Genomic DNA, 18,323 nt, shown 5'->3' on the forward strand with positions numbered 1-18,323 from the left:
GTATGTCCACCAGCACTGTTTACCACTCTATATAAATAACGGGCTCAATCACTCCCTAATGGCCTGATGAGTTATTGTGCTTTCTTGGGTGCCTAATTGTACCATCTAGACAGGGCTTGAGCTTCTGAGAGAATACAGAACATTGTGTAATGTTAATTGTTTAAAACAATTTTTTATTCCTGCAGAAATGCCTCCCCAGGTGTATCTGTAGAAATGAAAATGGGATTTATGCACCCACTAAAAGCAATTACTGAGATGCAAATATTTAGCCCTGAAACCTCTTAGACTTCAAAAGGGCTCTTGTTACTGACAACTACCACAAACTTGTAACAAAGTTTTCCACTTTCTAAATTGAATCTGATTAGGTGAAAAAATTACCACGTGGATTTTTTTTCCCTTGTAAATATCTCTAACGATTGAATAACCACTTATGTCTATACTGTTTTTTTCCTTATGTCAGTTATAAATGTCAAAAAATAATAGCAAACTCATACATGAACCACTTTTGTAAAGTGTTGGATGGGAAAACAGTGTGACCCCACTTTAACACAGAATTTTTTTAGACAGGAAGGAATTAACACACGTTAGGAAGACTATGTTTGTGTAAGCTGTTGTGCTGGGTTGCTGACATTAATCTCTAGGACTGCAGCTTTCAAAATGAGACTTGGCAATATGCAAGTTATATTTGTTGAATATTCATTCATAATAGAAAAGCCTCCTAATGCCTCATTTATATTGTCATTTAAATCTAGTGCCACTTTAGATTAATTATAATCCAAATTATAGCTCTGTGCAGTACAAGAATTAATATAGAGTTTATCCAGATTAATACATTTGCATTGAAAATGTAATATGTCTCTGCCATGGCTAAGGGGACCACTTTTTAATAAGGGAGTAAACATGAGCAAAGATGGAAATTAACCTTCATTATTGCAATTAAAATTATCCTTTCATTCTAGTCTCATTAGAAAGAATACTGTACCAGTAATTATAATTTAGGCTTATTTGTAGTTGAATAACATCCTCTGTTATATTCAAGTTTTGTAGTATTCAAACTTTATCAAATACATTGATTGATAGATAATAACTCAGTTTTTTGTTTTATTGTTTTTTTTCCCCCAGATTTGCTTTGAGTACATATGTGTTATTGGCTTTTCCTCGCTTATTATGAGTATAAACCACCTTACAACCTTCCGTATTTTAGGGATTGGAAAGTATTAAATAGGCAGCATCTGAATTGAAATGAATTATGTCATTTTTATATTAGCAATCTCATGCAAGCTAAGTAATCCCATAACTAACAGATAATCATTGGCTCATCTATTTGGCAGTGCTTATTTGTAATTAGATTTCATTTTTTAGTTAAAGTGCATTAAAATGGCATTGTTTTTTGAGAATATCGGGAGGTCTTAATAACACAAAATGAATTGTGCCCTCACTTCAAAATTTTGTCTAGGGTAACAAGTAGGGTTTACTTCAAATAAAGTTGCGGTCATAAACTGTGAGTAACCACAAAACTTAATCAAAACTTTCCAAAATTGACAGGTCGCTATTTAATGTATTTCTAGGATAAGACAATTCAGAAAAAGATCCCAGAATTGATGCCCTATAATTTATCGAGTAGGCCATTATCCTTGAGATAGCACCCAGTTGAGTAGAAAGGCATGAGTGCATAAAATGTAACTTCCATCATTTTTGCAAGAAGTTCTGATGACCTGCCTTATCCTCAGGAGTCTGTTTTTGTTATGTTATTGCATCTCAGCTTCCTCTGCTTCTTCTTATCAAAGGCATCTGCTTCTGGGTGCCTAGCTGCAACTGAGTGGGGTGGGAGGGGAGCTAGCCCTTATTTATAACTTCTTTTTAATTTAAAATAAGATGATCTTTAGGAAGCCCCTAGCTTGCATTAAGATCATGGTTTAATTAACTAAGTTAATTAGCCAAAAAATATTGAAGTTGACACATTTGTTGGGTGGACTTCTATAGCCAACAGTTACGGCAGTGGCTATGAAATAACGACCCTAAAATTGAACTCTTTACTTCCTCGATGCAATGTGGAAGGTCCCCAAATTAAAAAACAAGCATATTGTTGATGAATATTAATAAGGGTAAAAATAAGAACATGGATTAATTATACCAAATATTTACACCAATCTATAACATAGTCTAAGTAAAATGTTTCAAACCTCGAAAGCAATGTTTTTTGATCCTTTATAGTACCAACACTAGAATATATATGCTTATGAAAATAAGGCCATAGCTATAAATTTAATAGATTTAGAAGTTTATGGAAGGTTTATTCTATATCTGATGTTCCATAGGGCCTGCAAGCAATCAGAGTCATGGAAATTATCTTTTAACTTGTGTGTGACAGTTTTTGATAGCATGGGGAATTGGACCAACTTATTATTTGGTCACGTCTAATTCTACCATGTACACAAAAGAATGATAAGGGGATATGACATAGTATTATTCTCTTAAGGGAACATAGTCTTACTCACTAATGGGCAACGTTTTAAGAAACATCTTTCAGTTTCACAGGGAAAAGCAACTGATAGACGTTTGCTGATTTAAATGACAATCATTTCATAGAACTTGATCTGACACCGGAGGGAGTACATTTTATTTGCAGAATAGTGTATGGCATATTGCCTTCCTAAATGTTTACTTTTAACACTATTAAGACAATAGCACAAAGGATGTTTTGTTTTGAGAAGAAAGAACATATTTTTTGATGCTAGAATTAAGTATGAGATACACATTCCTGTTTTGAACTATCTTTTGGATACCAAATACTTGGATATTGCTTAATAAATGTAATGAAATTCTTCAGTCCATCTCAAATTTAAGTTCATTCAAATACAAATATGATAAATTATTTTTTCAAATATTTACAAAGAATCTAAATTTCTCCAAGGCATGTGTATATATAGGACAAATGTACTAATTCAAATAAAATCTAGTGTTTGTAAATCTAGAAATCAATAGCAGTGTAATTTGTTGAAGGCATAGCACTAATTCTGTACCTAACCACAAACCTCAAGGGGATAAAATTATTGTCATCATGTCATTAAAATTCTATTTTAATTTTGGTCTCCTCACAGTCACTCTTACTTTTAAATTTCTTTCTGAATTTGAAATTCCTAAAATTATTTATATGGTAGAAAACAGGCATCTCTATTCAGGACAGAAAAAGAGCATATTTTTTGGTTCATTTTTACTTTGTTTCCATAACATCCTTGACCTTATTTTTAAATTAAAACTGGGTTATTCTGCAATAAGGTGCAATTTGTTCATTTATATGAACCGTATGTGGATTGAAAAAAAAAATCAAGATAAATCATGCACAGCATACAATCAGATTACGCCTAGACTCTATATTTACGCGGAGTCTGATAGCAATCAATGGTTTAGCTTCATTGCATTTCAAGATGTATTTGCACCCAGTTGTCCAGTGATAGTGTCCTCACCCTGGAAATAATTTAGTTGCAAATTGACTGGAAGATGGTGAAAATTGAAAGTTAAAATTAGAAATACTCATAATAAACAGCAGAAAAAAGGTCAGATGATGCTGCGCTATGATGAGATTGGAATGGATGGTAAATGAGGTTTTGTGTTTGTCGTGAGATGTATGTGACATGCCTACCCAATGTCGCTGTAATATCCAGCCTCACAGAGGAGATTATCGGGAAAATTGATGCTGGAAAGAATTTTCTGTTAGATTGGGAAATTAGAATTGCACTCTTTTCTTTGATGCGTGTGACGCTTTTGCTCATTACATTGCTCATCTAGGCAAAATTCTAAACCGTCTTTAACACCAAATATTCGGATTAACCTCATAAAACAATTGTCTTCTTAAGGTTTGGACCATAATGTTATGTGTACAGCCAACTGCTGAAACATCTAAAATAAAGTGCAAATCACAAAAAGCAGTGACAGATATGGAACGTATAGTAAATTTTTAAAATCCTGTATTTACCACGTAAAAATATTATTTTTATTTCTGAATTATAACTAGTCAGTTCGTCTTGGTATTTTTGAAATGTGTTCAGCGTCCAAGAATTTTAGAAAAGAGATAAGTAATTAAACATTAGTAAAAGTAACTATTTCCTAAGTTAGCATTTGTGAATGGGAGTAGATTAGCTTTAATGTGATAAAGGCATTCTGAGACACCAGAGAGCATGTGTTATGGATGAATCTTTCAAGGTCACCTAGGGTTATCTAAACATGAGACAGGAGTACATTTTAAAAGATATTTATAAAGCCCACTTAGTAGATAAAAAGAAGTGTGCTTTTTGCCTTTTGAGATTCGCATCATTTAAAAGTGTTTGTCCAGTCATTTTTATGATTCCGTGGATCTAGAGTCAGAGCTATTCGAAAAACATACAATTTTTCGGAATTTGATGTTGTGAGTCTTTTAAAATTGAGGTGTTCTATTCTTTTTTGGGAATCAGGAATAATCACACCAGAAAAGGAGCTAAAAGTCAGTGTGGGAGGGGGGACCCAGCCACTCCTGCTGGCGAAAGAAGAGGATGTTGCAACAAAAAGATCAAAACCTACAGAGGACAATAAATTCTGTCACGAACAGGTAAAAATGTTTTTTCCCTTTGCTGTGTACACCTGTTTTTATTGTTGTTGTTGTTGTTGTTGTTGTTATTGCTCCTGATAGTTTTAGAGCCCCAAACGAGTTCATGCTGTTGAAACGTATGTAGACATTGTGATCAGCAGTACAGTTAGCTCTTGGTGTTACTTCTCATGTTCTGAAGTCATCTGAGCCCAAACACTAACGGCGGCCATGTTTATTCCATGTTCTCCAGTTCTTTCAGTGTCCTTATTGTAACTACAATAGTAGGGACCAAAGTCGTATCCAGATGCATGTCCTGTCACAGCACTCGGTGCAGCCCGTCATCTGCTGTCCCCTCTGCCAGGACGTCCTCAGCAACAAAATGCACCTCCAGCTGCATCTGACGCATTTGCACAGCGTGTCTCCGGATTGTGTGGAGAAGCTGCTTATGACAGTAAGGAGCCCAAATGTTGCCGCGGGTGTGACACGATCTCTCTAAAAGTATCAACACGAAATCTGTAATTATTGGTTGAGAAATTTATTTTTTTCTGACTACTTAAAGCTCTCTTACAGACTGTGTTCTAGAAATCACAACCGAGGCCCATTTATTTGTCATCTCTTTTGCTTACGGAGAAAGAAAATATGATACGAGGCATAGCTTATTCAGTAACATGCTTTGCTGTCTTACTTCTGCATCTGTAATGTTAATTAGATGACTCCTGTGGGCACGTTACGTTTCAAACTTTCCTGATTGTCATTATAAAAAAAATAGGCCAACAAAAACCTTCAAATCGTGTTTTTTAAAAAAGAAAGGAATGCAGCATTGCAACAGCGTCGATCTAAAATTCGAAGGCATAGCCTTGGCCTGTAAGATCCACAGAATGCCGCCCCCCCCTTCTTTTGGGAGAAGGGAAGTGGGATAGGCTACTGCCCAGTGACAAATGTGATGGAGTCTGATTTCTGGGCTCCATGTGACACGAACCCCTTCGGTTCTCATAGGTGCCTGTGCCTGATGTGATGATGCCCAACAGTTTGCTACTCCCAGCGGCCGCCTCGGAGAAATCGGAGCGGGACACACCTGCGGCCATCACAGCTGAGGGATCTGGGAAATATTCAGGTACGCCAGCCTGGGCGCAGGATCTGCGGAAAACACGCTCAGGGGGCTCACATGCGTGGTGATGTTCCAGGATTATGACTACCAAAGTTTTTTGTTTTGTTTTTATAAAAAGCATGGAGGGAAAAAACTGTGGTGTTTCCAAGAGCTGCATTTTGCAAAGCACATTTAGTATCTGGTTCTCTGTAACTGCTCCTCGGAGACCTAAGTGTCAATGACCAAGAATGTTCTGTGTGTTCTAATTCCTGAACACTGAGGTCATGGCCCTTGGTATCATGCTGACGGCAACATACTATAACTACCTTGAGCTTGCTTTTTTTCCTATCCTGGAATTCCTTGAGGTCAGGGGTGATTTCTTATTCACCTTTACATCCCCAGCACCCAGTACAGTGCTTGGCACATAGTAGTTGCTCGATAAGTATTTCTTCAGAGACTCAATTAGGGGCGCCTGGGTGGCTCAGCCCATTAAGTGTCTGACTCTTTTTTTTTTTATTTTTTTTATTTTTTTTATTTTTTATTTATTTATTCATGAGAGACAGAGAGAGAGAGGCAGAGGGAGAAGCAGGCTCCCAAGGAGCAGGGAGCCCGATGCGGGACTCGATCCCAGGACCCTGGGATCATGACCTGAGCCAAAGGCAGACGCTTAACCATCTGAGCCACCCAGGCGCCCCAAGTGTCTGACTCTTGATCACAGGTCCTGAGTTCAAGCCTCGCATTGGGCTCCATGCTGGGCATGGAGCCTACTTAAAAAAAAAAAAAAAAAAAAAAGACTCGATTAAGCAGAAATCTTTAGAGGTTCCTACTTACTACATTTATTGGCATTTAAGCAGTAGGCTTTCTTCCCTGTAAGCGACATATTTGTGCTTTCTTCTACACAGGCGAAAGTCCAGTGGACGACAAAAGTATGGCAGGACTTGAGGATTCAAAGGCTAGCATGGAAATAAAGAGTGAGGAGCAGAAACCAACAAAAGAACCCATGGAAGTGTCAGAATGGAATAAAAATAGCAGTAAGGATGTGAAACTCCCTGACACTCTACAGGATCAGTTAAGCGAGCAGCAAAAAAGGCAACCCCTCTCTGTGTCGGACCGCCATGTTTATAAGTATCGCTGTAACCACTGCAGCTTGGCTTTTAAGACGATGCAGAAGCTTCAGATACATTCCCAGTATCATGCGATTCGGGCTGCGACGATGTGTAATCTCTGCCAGCGTAGTTTCCGTACATTCCAGGCTTTAAAAAAACACTTGGAAGCAGGCCACCCCGAACTGAGTGAAGCCGAACTTCAACAGCTGTATGCCTCCTTGCCCGTGAATGGAGAACTTTGGGCAGAGAGTGAAACTCTGGTGCAGGACGACCACGCGCTAGAGCAGGAAATGGAGAGAGAGTATGAGGTGGACCACGAAGGGAAGGCAAGTCCTGCGGGAAGCGATAGTAGCTCTATTCCAGACGACATGGGCTCTGAACCAAAGCGGACCTTACCTTTCAGAAAAGGGCCAAATTTTACGATGGAAAAATTCCTCGACCCATCGCGCCCATATAAGTGTACAGTGTGTAAAGAGTCGTTCACCCAAAAGAACATTCTCTTGGTCCATTATAATTCAGTTTCTCATCTGCATAAGTTGAAAAAGGTTTTGCAGGAAGCCTCCAGCCCTGTTCCCCAAGAAACCAACAGCAGCACAGACAACAAACCCTACAAGTGCAGCATCTGCAATGTTGCATACAGCCAAAGCTCGACGTTGGAAATCCACATGAGGTCCGTGCTCCATCAGACCAAGGCGCGGGCTGCCAAGCTGGAGCCCAGTGGCCACGTGGCCGGGGGGCACAGCCTGGCAGCCAACAGTAGCCCTGGCCAGGGGATGTTAGATTCCATGAGCTTAGCGACAGTCGGCAGCAAGGATACCCACTTAGATGCCAAAGAATTAAATAAAAAGCAAAGTCCGGAATTACTCTCCGCTCAGCCTCCACATCACCCGCTGCAGTCACCAGCACAAATCCAGATGCAACTCCAGCACGAGTTACAGCAGCAAGCTGCGTTCTTTCAGCCTCAGTTTCTAAACCCAGCCTTTTTGCCTCATTTCCCTGTGACCCCGGAAGCACTGTTGCAGTTCCAGCAGCCTCAGTTTCTCTTTCCGTTCTACATCCCTGGGACGGAGTTCAGCCTAGGGCCGGATTTGGGCTTGCCGGGCTCAGCCACATTTGGTATGCCTGGCATGACAGGAATGGCTGGATCCTTGCTTGAAGACTTGAAGCAGCAGATTCAAACCCAGCATCATGTTGGCCAGACTCAGCTCCAGATACTACAGCAACAAGCACAACAGTACCAGGCCCCCCAGCCCCCACTGCAGCCCCAGAAGCAGCCTCCACAGCCCCCGCAGCAACAGGCCACGAGCAAGTTATTGAAACAAGAGCAGACGAACATAGCCAGCACCGAATGCCCCATCACGAAGGACGTGCCATCTTACAAGGAGGCAGAAGAGATTGCGGAAAAGCAAGAAAAGCCAAAGCAAGAGTGTACAAGCGAAGGTGAAGGACTCAAGGAAGGCAAAGACACGAAGAAGCAGAAATCCTTGGAACCGTGCATCCCGCCACCCCGAATAGCTTCGGGGGCCAGAGGAAACGCAGCCAAGGCTTTACTGGAAAACTTTGGTTTTGAACTGGTCATTCAGTATAACGAAAACAGGCAGAAGGTCCAGAAGAAGGGCAAGAGCAGTGAAGGTGAAAACACTGATAAACTGGAATGCGGAACGTGTGGTAAATTGTTTTCCAATGTCCTTATCTTAAAGAGTCACCAAGAACATGTCCATGGGCAATTTTTTCCATATGGAGCACTAGAAAAATTTGCTCGGCAATACAGGGAGGCCTATGACAAGCTTTATCCAATTTCACCACCTTCACCAGAAACTCCACCTCCACCACCGCCACCTCCCCCTCTGCCTCCAGCTCCTCCACAGCCTTCCTCCTTGGGTCCTGTAAAAATCCCAAGCACGGTTTCTACTCCTCTACAAGCACCACCACCCACACCCCCGCCGCCGCCACCACCACCTCCTCCCCCACCTCCTCCCCCGCCTCCTCCCCCGTCTGCTCCCCCGCAGGTCCAGCTGCCTGTTTCTCTTGACCTTCCACTCTTTCCTTCCATTATGATGCAGCCCGTGCAGCACCCTGCACTTCCTCCCCAGCTCGCCCTGCAGCTGCCCCAGATGGACACTCTGTCTGCGGACCTCACTCAGCTCTGCCAGCAACAGCTCGGATTAGATCCCAACTTCCTAAGGCATTCTCAGTTCAAACGCCCGCGGACAAGAATCACAGACGACCAACTGAAAATCCTGAGGGCTTATTTTGACATCAATAACTCTCCAAGCGAAGAACAGATCCAAGAAATGGCGGAGAAGTCTGGCCTCTCTCAAAAAGTTATCAAGCACTGGTTTCGAAATACGCTTTTTAAGGAACGACAGAGGAATAAGGATTCCCCGTACAACTTCAGTAACCCTCCCATAACTGTTTTGGAAGACATCAGGATTGATCCACAGCCCTCCTCCTTAGAACATTACAAATCGGATGCGTCATTCAGCAAAAGGTCTTCTAGAACGAGATTTACTGACTACCAGCTTCGGGTTCTGCAAGACTTTTTTGACACCAACGCTTACCCAAAAGATGATGAAATAGAACAACTTTCCACGGTTCTCAACCTGCCCACGCGGGTTATTGTTGTGTGGTTCCAGAACGCTCGTCAGAAAGCACGGAAGAGTTACGAGAATCAAGCAGAAACTAAAGATAATGAAAAAAGAGAACTCACTAATGAGCGGTATATTCGAACGAGCAACATGCAGTACCAGTGTAAAAAGTGCAATGTGGTTTTCCCCAGGATCTTTGACTTGATCACACATCAGAAAAAGCAATGTTACAAGGATGAAGACGATGATGCCCAGGATGAGAGCCAAACCGAAGACTCCATGGACGCCACCGACCAAGTCATGTATAAGCACTGCACCGTGTCTGGCCAGACAGATGTCGCCAAAAGCACGGCTGCCCCCGCAGCAAGCTCTGGCTCAGGGACTAGTACCCCCCTGATCCCGTCCCCCAAACCAGAACTCGAGAAGACGTCTCCAAAACCTGAATATCCCACAGAAAAGCCAAAGCAGAGTGACCCCACACCCCCTCCTCAGGGCACCAAACCAGCCCTGCCATTAGCATCGACTTCCTCAGACCCACCCCAGGCCTCGGCAGCTCCGCCGCAGCCCCAGCCACCAAAACAGCCCCCACTCGTCGGAAGGCCTCCCTCGGCCTCTCAAACCCCGGTCCCTTCCAGCCCGCTGCAGATTTCCATGACTTCTCTCCAGAACAGTCTACCTCCACAGTTACTACAATACCAATGTGATCAGTGTACCGTGGCCTTCCCGACTCTGGAACTCTGGCAGGAGCACCAGCACATGCACTTCCTTGCTGCTCAAAACCAATTCCTTCACTCTCCATTCTTGGAAAGGCCCATGGATATGCCCTACATGATATTCGATCCCAACAACCCCCTGATGACCGGACAGCTGCTGAGCGGGTCTCTCACGCAAATGCCGCCGCAGACCGGTTCCTCCCACACCTCGGCGCCCACGACGGTCGCTGCTTCCCTCAAGCGGAAAATGGACGACAAAGAAGACAACGCGTGCAGTGAAAAGGAGGGAGGGAACAGTGGGGAGGACCAGCACCGCGATAAGCGCCTGAGAACCACCATCACCCCGGAACAGCTGGAAATACTCTATGAAAAATACTTGCTGGATTCCAACCCGACCAGAAAAATGCTTGACCACATTGCACGCGAAGTGGGGCTGAAAAAAAGAGTCGTGCAAGTCTGGTTCCAGAATACACGAGCTCGAGAAAGGAAAGGCCAGTTCCGGGCGGTGGGCCCGGCGCAGTCCCATAAACGGTGTCCTTTTTGCCGAGCCCTGTTCAAGGCGAAGTCGGCCTTAGAAAGCCACCTCCGCTCTAGGCACTGGAATGAAGGCAAGCAGGCAGGTTACAGCTTGCCTCCGAGCCCTCTCGTATCAACCGAAGACGGGGGAGAGAGCCCTCAGAAATACATTTATTTTGACTACCCATCTTTGCCCTTAACTAAAATTGACCTATCAAGTGAGAATGAATTGGCTTCTACAGTGTCAACACCTGTTAGTAAAACAGCAGAGCTGTCGCCCAAGAATCTTTTAAGCCCGTCTTCTTTTAAAGCAGAATGTTCTGAGGATGTAGAGAACTTAAATGCCCCTCCTGCCGAGGCGGGGTATGATCAAAATAAAACGGATTTCGATGAGACTTCGTCCATTAATACAGCCATCAGTGACGCCACCACAGGGGATGAGGGCAATGCTGAGATGGAAAGCACCACGGCAGGTTCCGGAGACGTGAAGCCGGCCTTATCTCCCAAGGAGCCCAAAACTCTCGACGCTTTGCCAAAACCCGCAACCACACCCACCACGGAGGTTTGCGATGAAAAATTTCTCTTCTCTCTCACCAGCCCCTCCATACACTTCAGTGATAAAGACGGCGACCACGACCAAAGCTTTTATATCACGGACGACCCCGATGACAACGCTGACCGCAGTGAATCATCCAGCATCGCTGACCCGAGTTCGCCAAATCCCTTTGGATCCAGCAATCCTTTTAAATCCAAAAGCAACGATCGACCAGGTCACAAGCGTTTCAGAACCCAGATGAGCAACCTTCAACTCAAGGTTCTCAAGGCTTGCTTCAGTGACTACCGAACTCCAACCATGCAAGAATGTGAAATGCTAGGGAATGAGATCGGTCTGCCCAAACGCGTGGTCCAGGTGTGGTTCCAAAATGCAAGGGCAAAGGAAAAGAAATTTAAAATTAACATAGGGAAGCCTTTCATGATTAATCAAAGTGGAACAGAAGGCACCAAACCAGAGTGTACCCTCTGCGGGGTGAAGTACTCTGCCCGCTTGTCCATCAGAGATCATATTTTCTCCAAACAGCACATTTCAAAAGTGAGGGAGACCGTCGGGAGCCAGCTTGATCGGGAGAAAGATTACTTGGCTCCGACCACCGTTCGACAGCTGATGGCACAGCAAGAACTTGACCGTATAAAGAAAGCCTCAGACGTGCTGGGCTTAGCGGTACAGCAGCCAAGCATGATGGACGGCAGCTCCCTCCATGGCATCAGTCTGCCAGCATCCTATCCAGGACTCCCCGGCCTCCCTCCGGTTCTTCTTCCTGGAATGAACGGTCCATCTTCCTTGCCCGGATTTCCACAAAATTCAAACAGTAAGTCATTTCAAGGCGAGTCAGTCTAATTCATTAATTAACATTAGGCAGCCGATCACATGTAACCAAGAACAGGGTATACGTTTGGATCTCTTTTAATTTCAGTAAGTGACACCTTTACCTTATTGGGAATATATATTTCAGTGGCTATAATTAAGAACCAGGAAGTAAGTCAAGCTGAACGTATGCAGAAAAATAAAGACGAGACAGGTCATCGCAGTGTCTCAGAAATATATTAATATAATTTATATCATCACATCCTTATGTCTTAAGAGAAGTATTCCTTTTATATAATTATTTTAATACTGATTTCAAGTGGCATTTTAGCACAAACATGTGGCATAATATTCAATATACATATTAATAAAGAGAAGAATTAAATAATACATTTTTTGGATCTTAATTTATGTTCCTTCCAAGGAGAAAGTTTGTTTGTTTGTTTGGTTGGTTTGGGTTTGCTTTTTCTTCTTCTTAAGTGCCAGGAAGTTCAAAAGTTAAGGGCCCTCTAGATACAGGAATTCACCTACATTACACCTAGCAGGTAATAAGCTTATGTTCAGAGTTTAACTCCTAAAAATACGACTTCTGTAATAATTTACAATTTAGCATTGCTATAAGATTCTGACTTTTGAGGCACCCATTGTTACTTGCTACTTCAATAAATTTACAACCTTAGAAATATATTGATATTACTCTATGACTTTCTACCCCACCGCCACCCCACGTCTATAACTGTCATAACTAAACTGTAAAGCTGTTTGAGGCAACCCCAGATGATGAGTCCAATTCTGTGTTCATCAAGAGAAATCTAATTTATGCAGTTTAGATTTTGTGAATAAGAATAGGCATCCAATTCTATTGGGTTGAAAAAAAGTCAATATAGTGTGCTAGGCAATCACACAGCCAAACATGTAAGGAATGTTACATGTTTTATTGTTTAATGTGTTATACAAACCTTACTATGCAAAGTAGAAAAAAGGGCTCTCATAATTTTTCCTTAAAGTAAGTTTTATTTTTCAAATTAACAGTGTTTTTCAAAAAAAAGAAAAACTGAAAACAAAAAAACCCAAGAAAACACCAGTGATGTTTTTCCTTTTTATAAGGAAATTTTGACATTATTTAGAATGAACTAATTGCATGTATCTAGAAAGTTTCCAAAACACACAGAGCTTTCCTCAATCTCACAAATTGGACTTTTACATAAATTTCCAACTTTTCAATTTCCTCTTTCTCTTCTAAAACCAAAATTGCCATGTGATTGTAGGAAGATACTCCTATTTTAACTTTTAGTTTGGGAGACATGAAAACAATGATATGGAATGGCCCTTTGACCACTGGTAACTGCTCTGGTTTTCCCTGTCCAGAATGACTAGTTGGCATTAGAGAGAAGCAGAATAGACCTACACATATGAGGAATGTGCCCAAGAACAATTCTTCAGTGGCCCTTCCTTTAACTATCATACCAACTCATACCAACTACCTTGCCCCTAAGCTTAATTATCTGGATATTCTTGGGGCCTGAAAATGTTAAAGCTACAATTGCATGATTTATCTGTACATTTAAATTAAGTCAGACATAACTGTTTTAAGAATAATGCAGTGCTTGTCTTTTGTTTTTTGGGTTTTTTTGCACATGACTGTATTAGTCTTCCAGTCCCACTTCACATGTCACTATGATTATTGACACATAGAAAAATGTCTTATGTGGAAAAACTCCTAGGATCAGTTACGTAAAAGGGAGATTTTCCACATAATGTCTGGTGTGGAAAAACCCTATGGACAGTTATGTAAAATTTAAAATAAAATATTATGTGAAATAGAGTAAAATTTGATACTTTACATCCACTAAGAACAGCTTTTGAGGGTCTGTGCCTTTAATCTGAAAGTCTGCTCTGATCGATGCTGGCTGTGGAGTCATCCCTTCAGTGGCAGCCAGAGCATCTTGTTTTTCTCTCTGCTGGATCACAGGCCTTTGCTTGGACAGTGGGTCCTTCGCTGACTGCCCTTCTGGTCCGTCACTCCGAAACCAGCACCCAGAGGGCCTGTATGAGAGAAAGTGAGAAGAGAAATAGAGAAATGGTTATGAAATACTTAAATGACCTAACCTTTCTCCTCATTCCACTCAACATACATGTAATTTCTATCCTTCTCCCCTCGGAGATGTGGGCTCTGTTTGTAAGTATCAGAGTTGCAGAAAGATGTCAGCAGCATCCCTTCAGTGAGCAGTATCTATACATGCATCAGGTGTTGAGGAACTTGGCCCTTTGAATCTGTTACTTTATTCAATCATAGACCAAAACAGACCAGAGAATGTTACCAAGGGAAAAGGTCTGTGACTGTACCTACTAGAATTTGCAATTTCTCTTGAATTCGTTCTTTGGTTAAACATTAACACAGTGGGAGCACCAGCAGGACCCTGTCTGAGAGCCTAAGTTCCCACACTTCTGGTTCCCATCTTTTTTCAGGCTAATTTACCTGTGGTGGATAATGCTGAATCTTCTGATTAGCTCATAGAGTAGAGCTGTGGTTCTCCATCCTTCTATCATCATCTTTCCACTGTGTTCTTTCTCCTCAAACAAATATCTCCTCTGCTTTATGGGAGAGGTAGACATACCAGCGAGGTGAAATCGAAAGGAGAAAAATACTTCCTAACTAGCATATATCTGTGTTTCTCGCATGCCCTGGGCTCTTGCTATATATATATATATATATATATATATATATACATATATACATATATATGTATATATATATATATACATATATACGTATATATATATATTCGTATATATATATATATATACATACGTATATATATATGTATAAATATATACATATATATTCATATATATATATATATATATATATATATGAATAAACTTTGAGAATAGGACATGTTCATCTTGGGCCCACTTTAATGGGATTTATTTATAGAAAAGCCTTCATTTTAAAGATAAACCATCCCTTTGAAGGTAAATCTGAGGGGTTTGATCCTAAGGAAATCACGAAAAAGGGACTCCATTGAATATGAGATGGGCCATAAAGTAATGTCTGATTCCAAAGGCTACAAGCCAACACTAATTTAAATTACAATGTGCATGTTCAGTTTTAGTATTTATCAACCTCTAAATTTTCTGGTTTAATCACCCACTTTATTCTGTTTTGGGTGGAATTGCTGTTCTGCTTTACCAGCTTTAACACTTACTTTGCTTCCAACAATTCTTTAAATTATTTTGTCTTTCAAGATCATAAAAAGGCCCTTTCAAGAGTAATATGCAGCGTGTGTGCTTGTTTCCCGAATGATGACCCGGCCCTCCATTCAGGATCACTAGTGACTAGTACTCATTTGCTAATAAAATGAGTTATTTTCTGCTTAAAAAATTTCCACATTTGTCTTTTTCTCTCATGATCATATGTAAAAAGGGCGAGTGGCAATAGCAAATCCCATGCCTGTACACCTGGGAAAAATTCAAAAACTTTAAATTTACATTTAATCCTTTTTTAAAAGATTTTATTTATTCATTTATTTGAGAGAGAGAGAAAGCACGAGCAGGGGGAGGGGCACAGGGACAAGCAGACTCCCTGCTGAGCAGGGAGCCCGGTTCAGGACTCGATCCCAGGACCCTGGGTCATGACCAGAGCCTAAGGCAGACGCTTAACCGACTGAGCCACCCAGGTGCTCCAAAATTTACATTTAATCCTTGAGGATGTTGGCTTCCTTCGGCATTTTGCTCCAGATGAATAGAAAACTAACTTGATTTTCTATTTTTAATTTATTTACTTTATCGTTTTAAGCAGTGTCTGATTTTTATATCTTCCATTAATGCTTGGAAATACTGTCTAACCCAATTTCCTTAAATGGAACGTTAGAACATGCCTTTTGCATTTTTCTCATACTTCACTGTAATTTACTAGCACATTTGGGGTAAATCTAGGTAAGAGTAAGTCTTTCATAATTTTAGCACAATTGTCTTTGGCTCCATGTACATAATAAGTTTTGTTTTCACCTCAAAAGTAAATTTTCCCTCTGGGAGACCAAGATCAAGGAAACCTGAGGGAAAATAACTATATCTAAGTTCATTGCGAGACAGGGTTTTCTTCCAAAAGCGTAACTTTTGGGAATAGGCTGCTGTTCCAGGAGAATAAAACCAAACAAAATAATGATAATAGGAGATTATTTTTATAAAAACTTTTCTCTCTCAGTGATATTTCAACGAATTGGAGTAGGAGTTAAGGAACAGGAACAAATATACCTTTAGCGCTATAACTTGGTAATAGATGGGAAAATTTGACGTGCATTTAGTTTATAGTTACCACTACTTCTTCTGTATCAGGATTACTGTTCAATTTTTCTCTTCTATTTCCGGTTCTCCTCTATCAGTTGGCTTTTGTCTTTTACTGTAGGCCCAATGTACACTGTTCTTTATCCTTAATTTGCATCTCTTTTCCTAAAATTTTTACTTAATAGCTAATTATTTTTTTAAAGATTTTATTTATTTATTTGACAGAGAGAGAGAGAGAGTGCACAAGCAGGGGGAGCGGCAGGCAGAGGGAGAGGGAGAAGCAGACGCCCCGCCGAGCAGGGAGCCCGATGTGGGACTCGATCCCAGGACGGCGGGTCCATGACCTGAGCTGAAGGCAGACTCTTAACCTACTGAGACACCCAGGCGCCCTTAATAGCTAATTATTTAACTCGGATTACTCTTCAAGGTGTTGAATTCCTGAAAATCTCTGATAGTCTTTGACTGTAGCAGTTAGGAATACTATTTTGCAGTCTTCTGAAAATTTTCATGCCAATTCATCATATGTCCTCTAGATGGGAACATATGTCATCTGATGGGAAAGCCTGAGTCAACAACTATTGATCCTTTTGCTTTCTAACTACCATTGCTGTTTTAAGTCTTTTAGTTCCTTAAAATTTCTCAAATTATCATGTCAGAGAGATAGGTGAGCCAGCAATTTTCTTAGATGTAGGGGGCAAAAGCATTTAGGTGGAGGGGAGTGCAATTATTGAGTATGAAGTCTAGTTGAACTAGACCTAGAACTAAGGTTGGCTTTATGAATAGGCAAAAGAAGCTGAGTACCATCATAGTATCATTCTAACAATGCAAGGAAGGTTCTTCCGTCCTTAGTAAAGCTTCCACCTGAATCACTCATGCCTGAAATTCTGTAATTAGATATTAATGCCTTTGACTTAATGAATTATCCTCTGTTAAATGGAAAATAGCATAGAATATCATGAAATCAGAATACTATAGCAGGAAGAAACCTCTAATTATATAAACTAGGGTAAAGCGTTTTCAGAAATAGGTGTATTCGGGGGCCCCTGGGTGGCTCAGTCGTTTGAGTTTCCAAGTCTTGATTTCGGGTCAGGTCATGATCTCAGGGCCCTGGGATCGAGCCTTCCGCCCCTGCATTGTGCTCTGCACTCCGCAGAGAGTCTGCTAGGATTCTCTTTCTCCCTCTCCCTTCCTCCCTCCCCCCCTCCCCATCCCCCCCCCCCCGACCAATGCATGTACACCTGCACACATGCTCTCTCTGTCTCTCTCTCAAATAAATAAATCTTTAAAGAAAAGAAAAAGAAATAGGCGTATTCAAGTCATTGGTTCTTTCTCGCAAATCCAATTTTTTAGAGAGGCTAGTAGAAAGAAGAAAGGCCTAGGAGTGCCTGAATAAAGGTAAGGGAGTTGAGGGATTGGGACCCCAAAAGCAACTTCATTACTTTACAGTTTTCTCAGGGTTAGTCTATGTCCCATGAATCCAAGAAGTCTATCATACCAAACTGGATTAAAGATTCAGGAATTTATTCATTCATTCCTACCATTCCCTTGCGAATCTTAAGCCATTTTCATTTCAATGTGTTTCCAATGTGTCAGCCATTCTTCTATAAAATGTGGATACTTGCTATCAGTTTCTCCTGGAAATACAATGTTATTTTCAAGGAATTTTTATTTTTGCATTTTGAATATTTGTATTTTTTGGCTTTTGAAATTGACTCAATTAGACAGGAACTTTAAGTGGCAGCTCTAAAATTTAGTTTCCCCAAACCTCATCTCCCACTGAGTCAGATTTCTCTCTGTCAAGTCACCCAACAGCTCTCAGACTCAATTTTCTTACTTAAAAAAAATGGAATTTTTTAGCATCTGTTCCCACTTACCATTGAGGATATCAGAAAACTATTCTCTAACGTGATGGAAATTCCTTAGACATTATCACTAATACAACTACAGAAATTATTGCAAAGCAAGTCAGAGAAGAGTTGGGCGTGGTGAGGTTACAAAGAAGAGCAGCCAGTAATAAGCTAGGCTAATTGACAATAACATGATAATGACTAGGGTCAAGTTGAGAGTGATATTGAGGACTTCAGAGTATCTTGAATGCT

The 18,323-nt window shown here is 41.1% G+C and overlaps 1 protein-coding gene across 1 annotated transcript in view; it reads left to right on the forward strand.

The window, feature by feature from the left end:
- The window catches only part of ZFHX4 (zinc finger homeobox 4), a 157,307-nt gene that overhangs the window by 135,322 nt on the left and 3,662 nt on the right, over window positions 1-18,323 (forward strand). The window contains exons 6-9 of the mRNA XM_021688376.1: window positions 4,452-4,585; window positions 4,815-5,015; window positions 5,561-5,678; window positions 6,554-11,941. Of these exons, the coding sequence (XP_021544051.1) occupies window positions 4,452-4,585; window positions 4,815-5,015; window positions 5,561-5,678; window positions 6,554-11,941 (5,841 nt within the window). The remainder of the gene's footprint in view (window positions 1-4,451; window positions 4,586-4,814; window positions 5,016-5,560; window positions 5,679-6,553; window positions 11,942-18,323) is intronic.

Source organism: Neomonachus schauinslandi, chromosome 4, assembly GCF_002201575.2.
Source record: "Neomonachus schauinslandi chromosome 4, ASM220157v2, whole genome shotgun sequence".
Taxonomy (NCBI): Eukaryota; Metazoa; Chordata; class Mammalia; order Carnivora; family Phocidae; genus Neomonachus; species Neomonachus schauinslandi.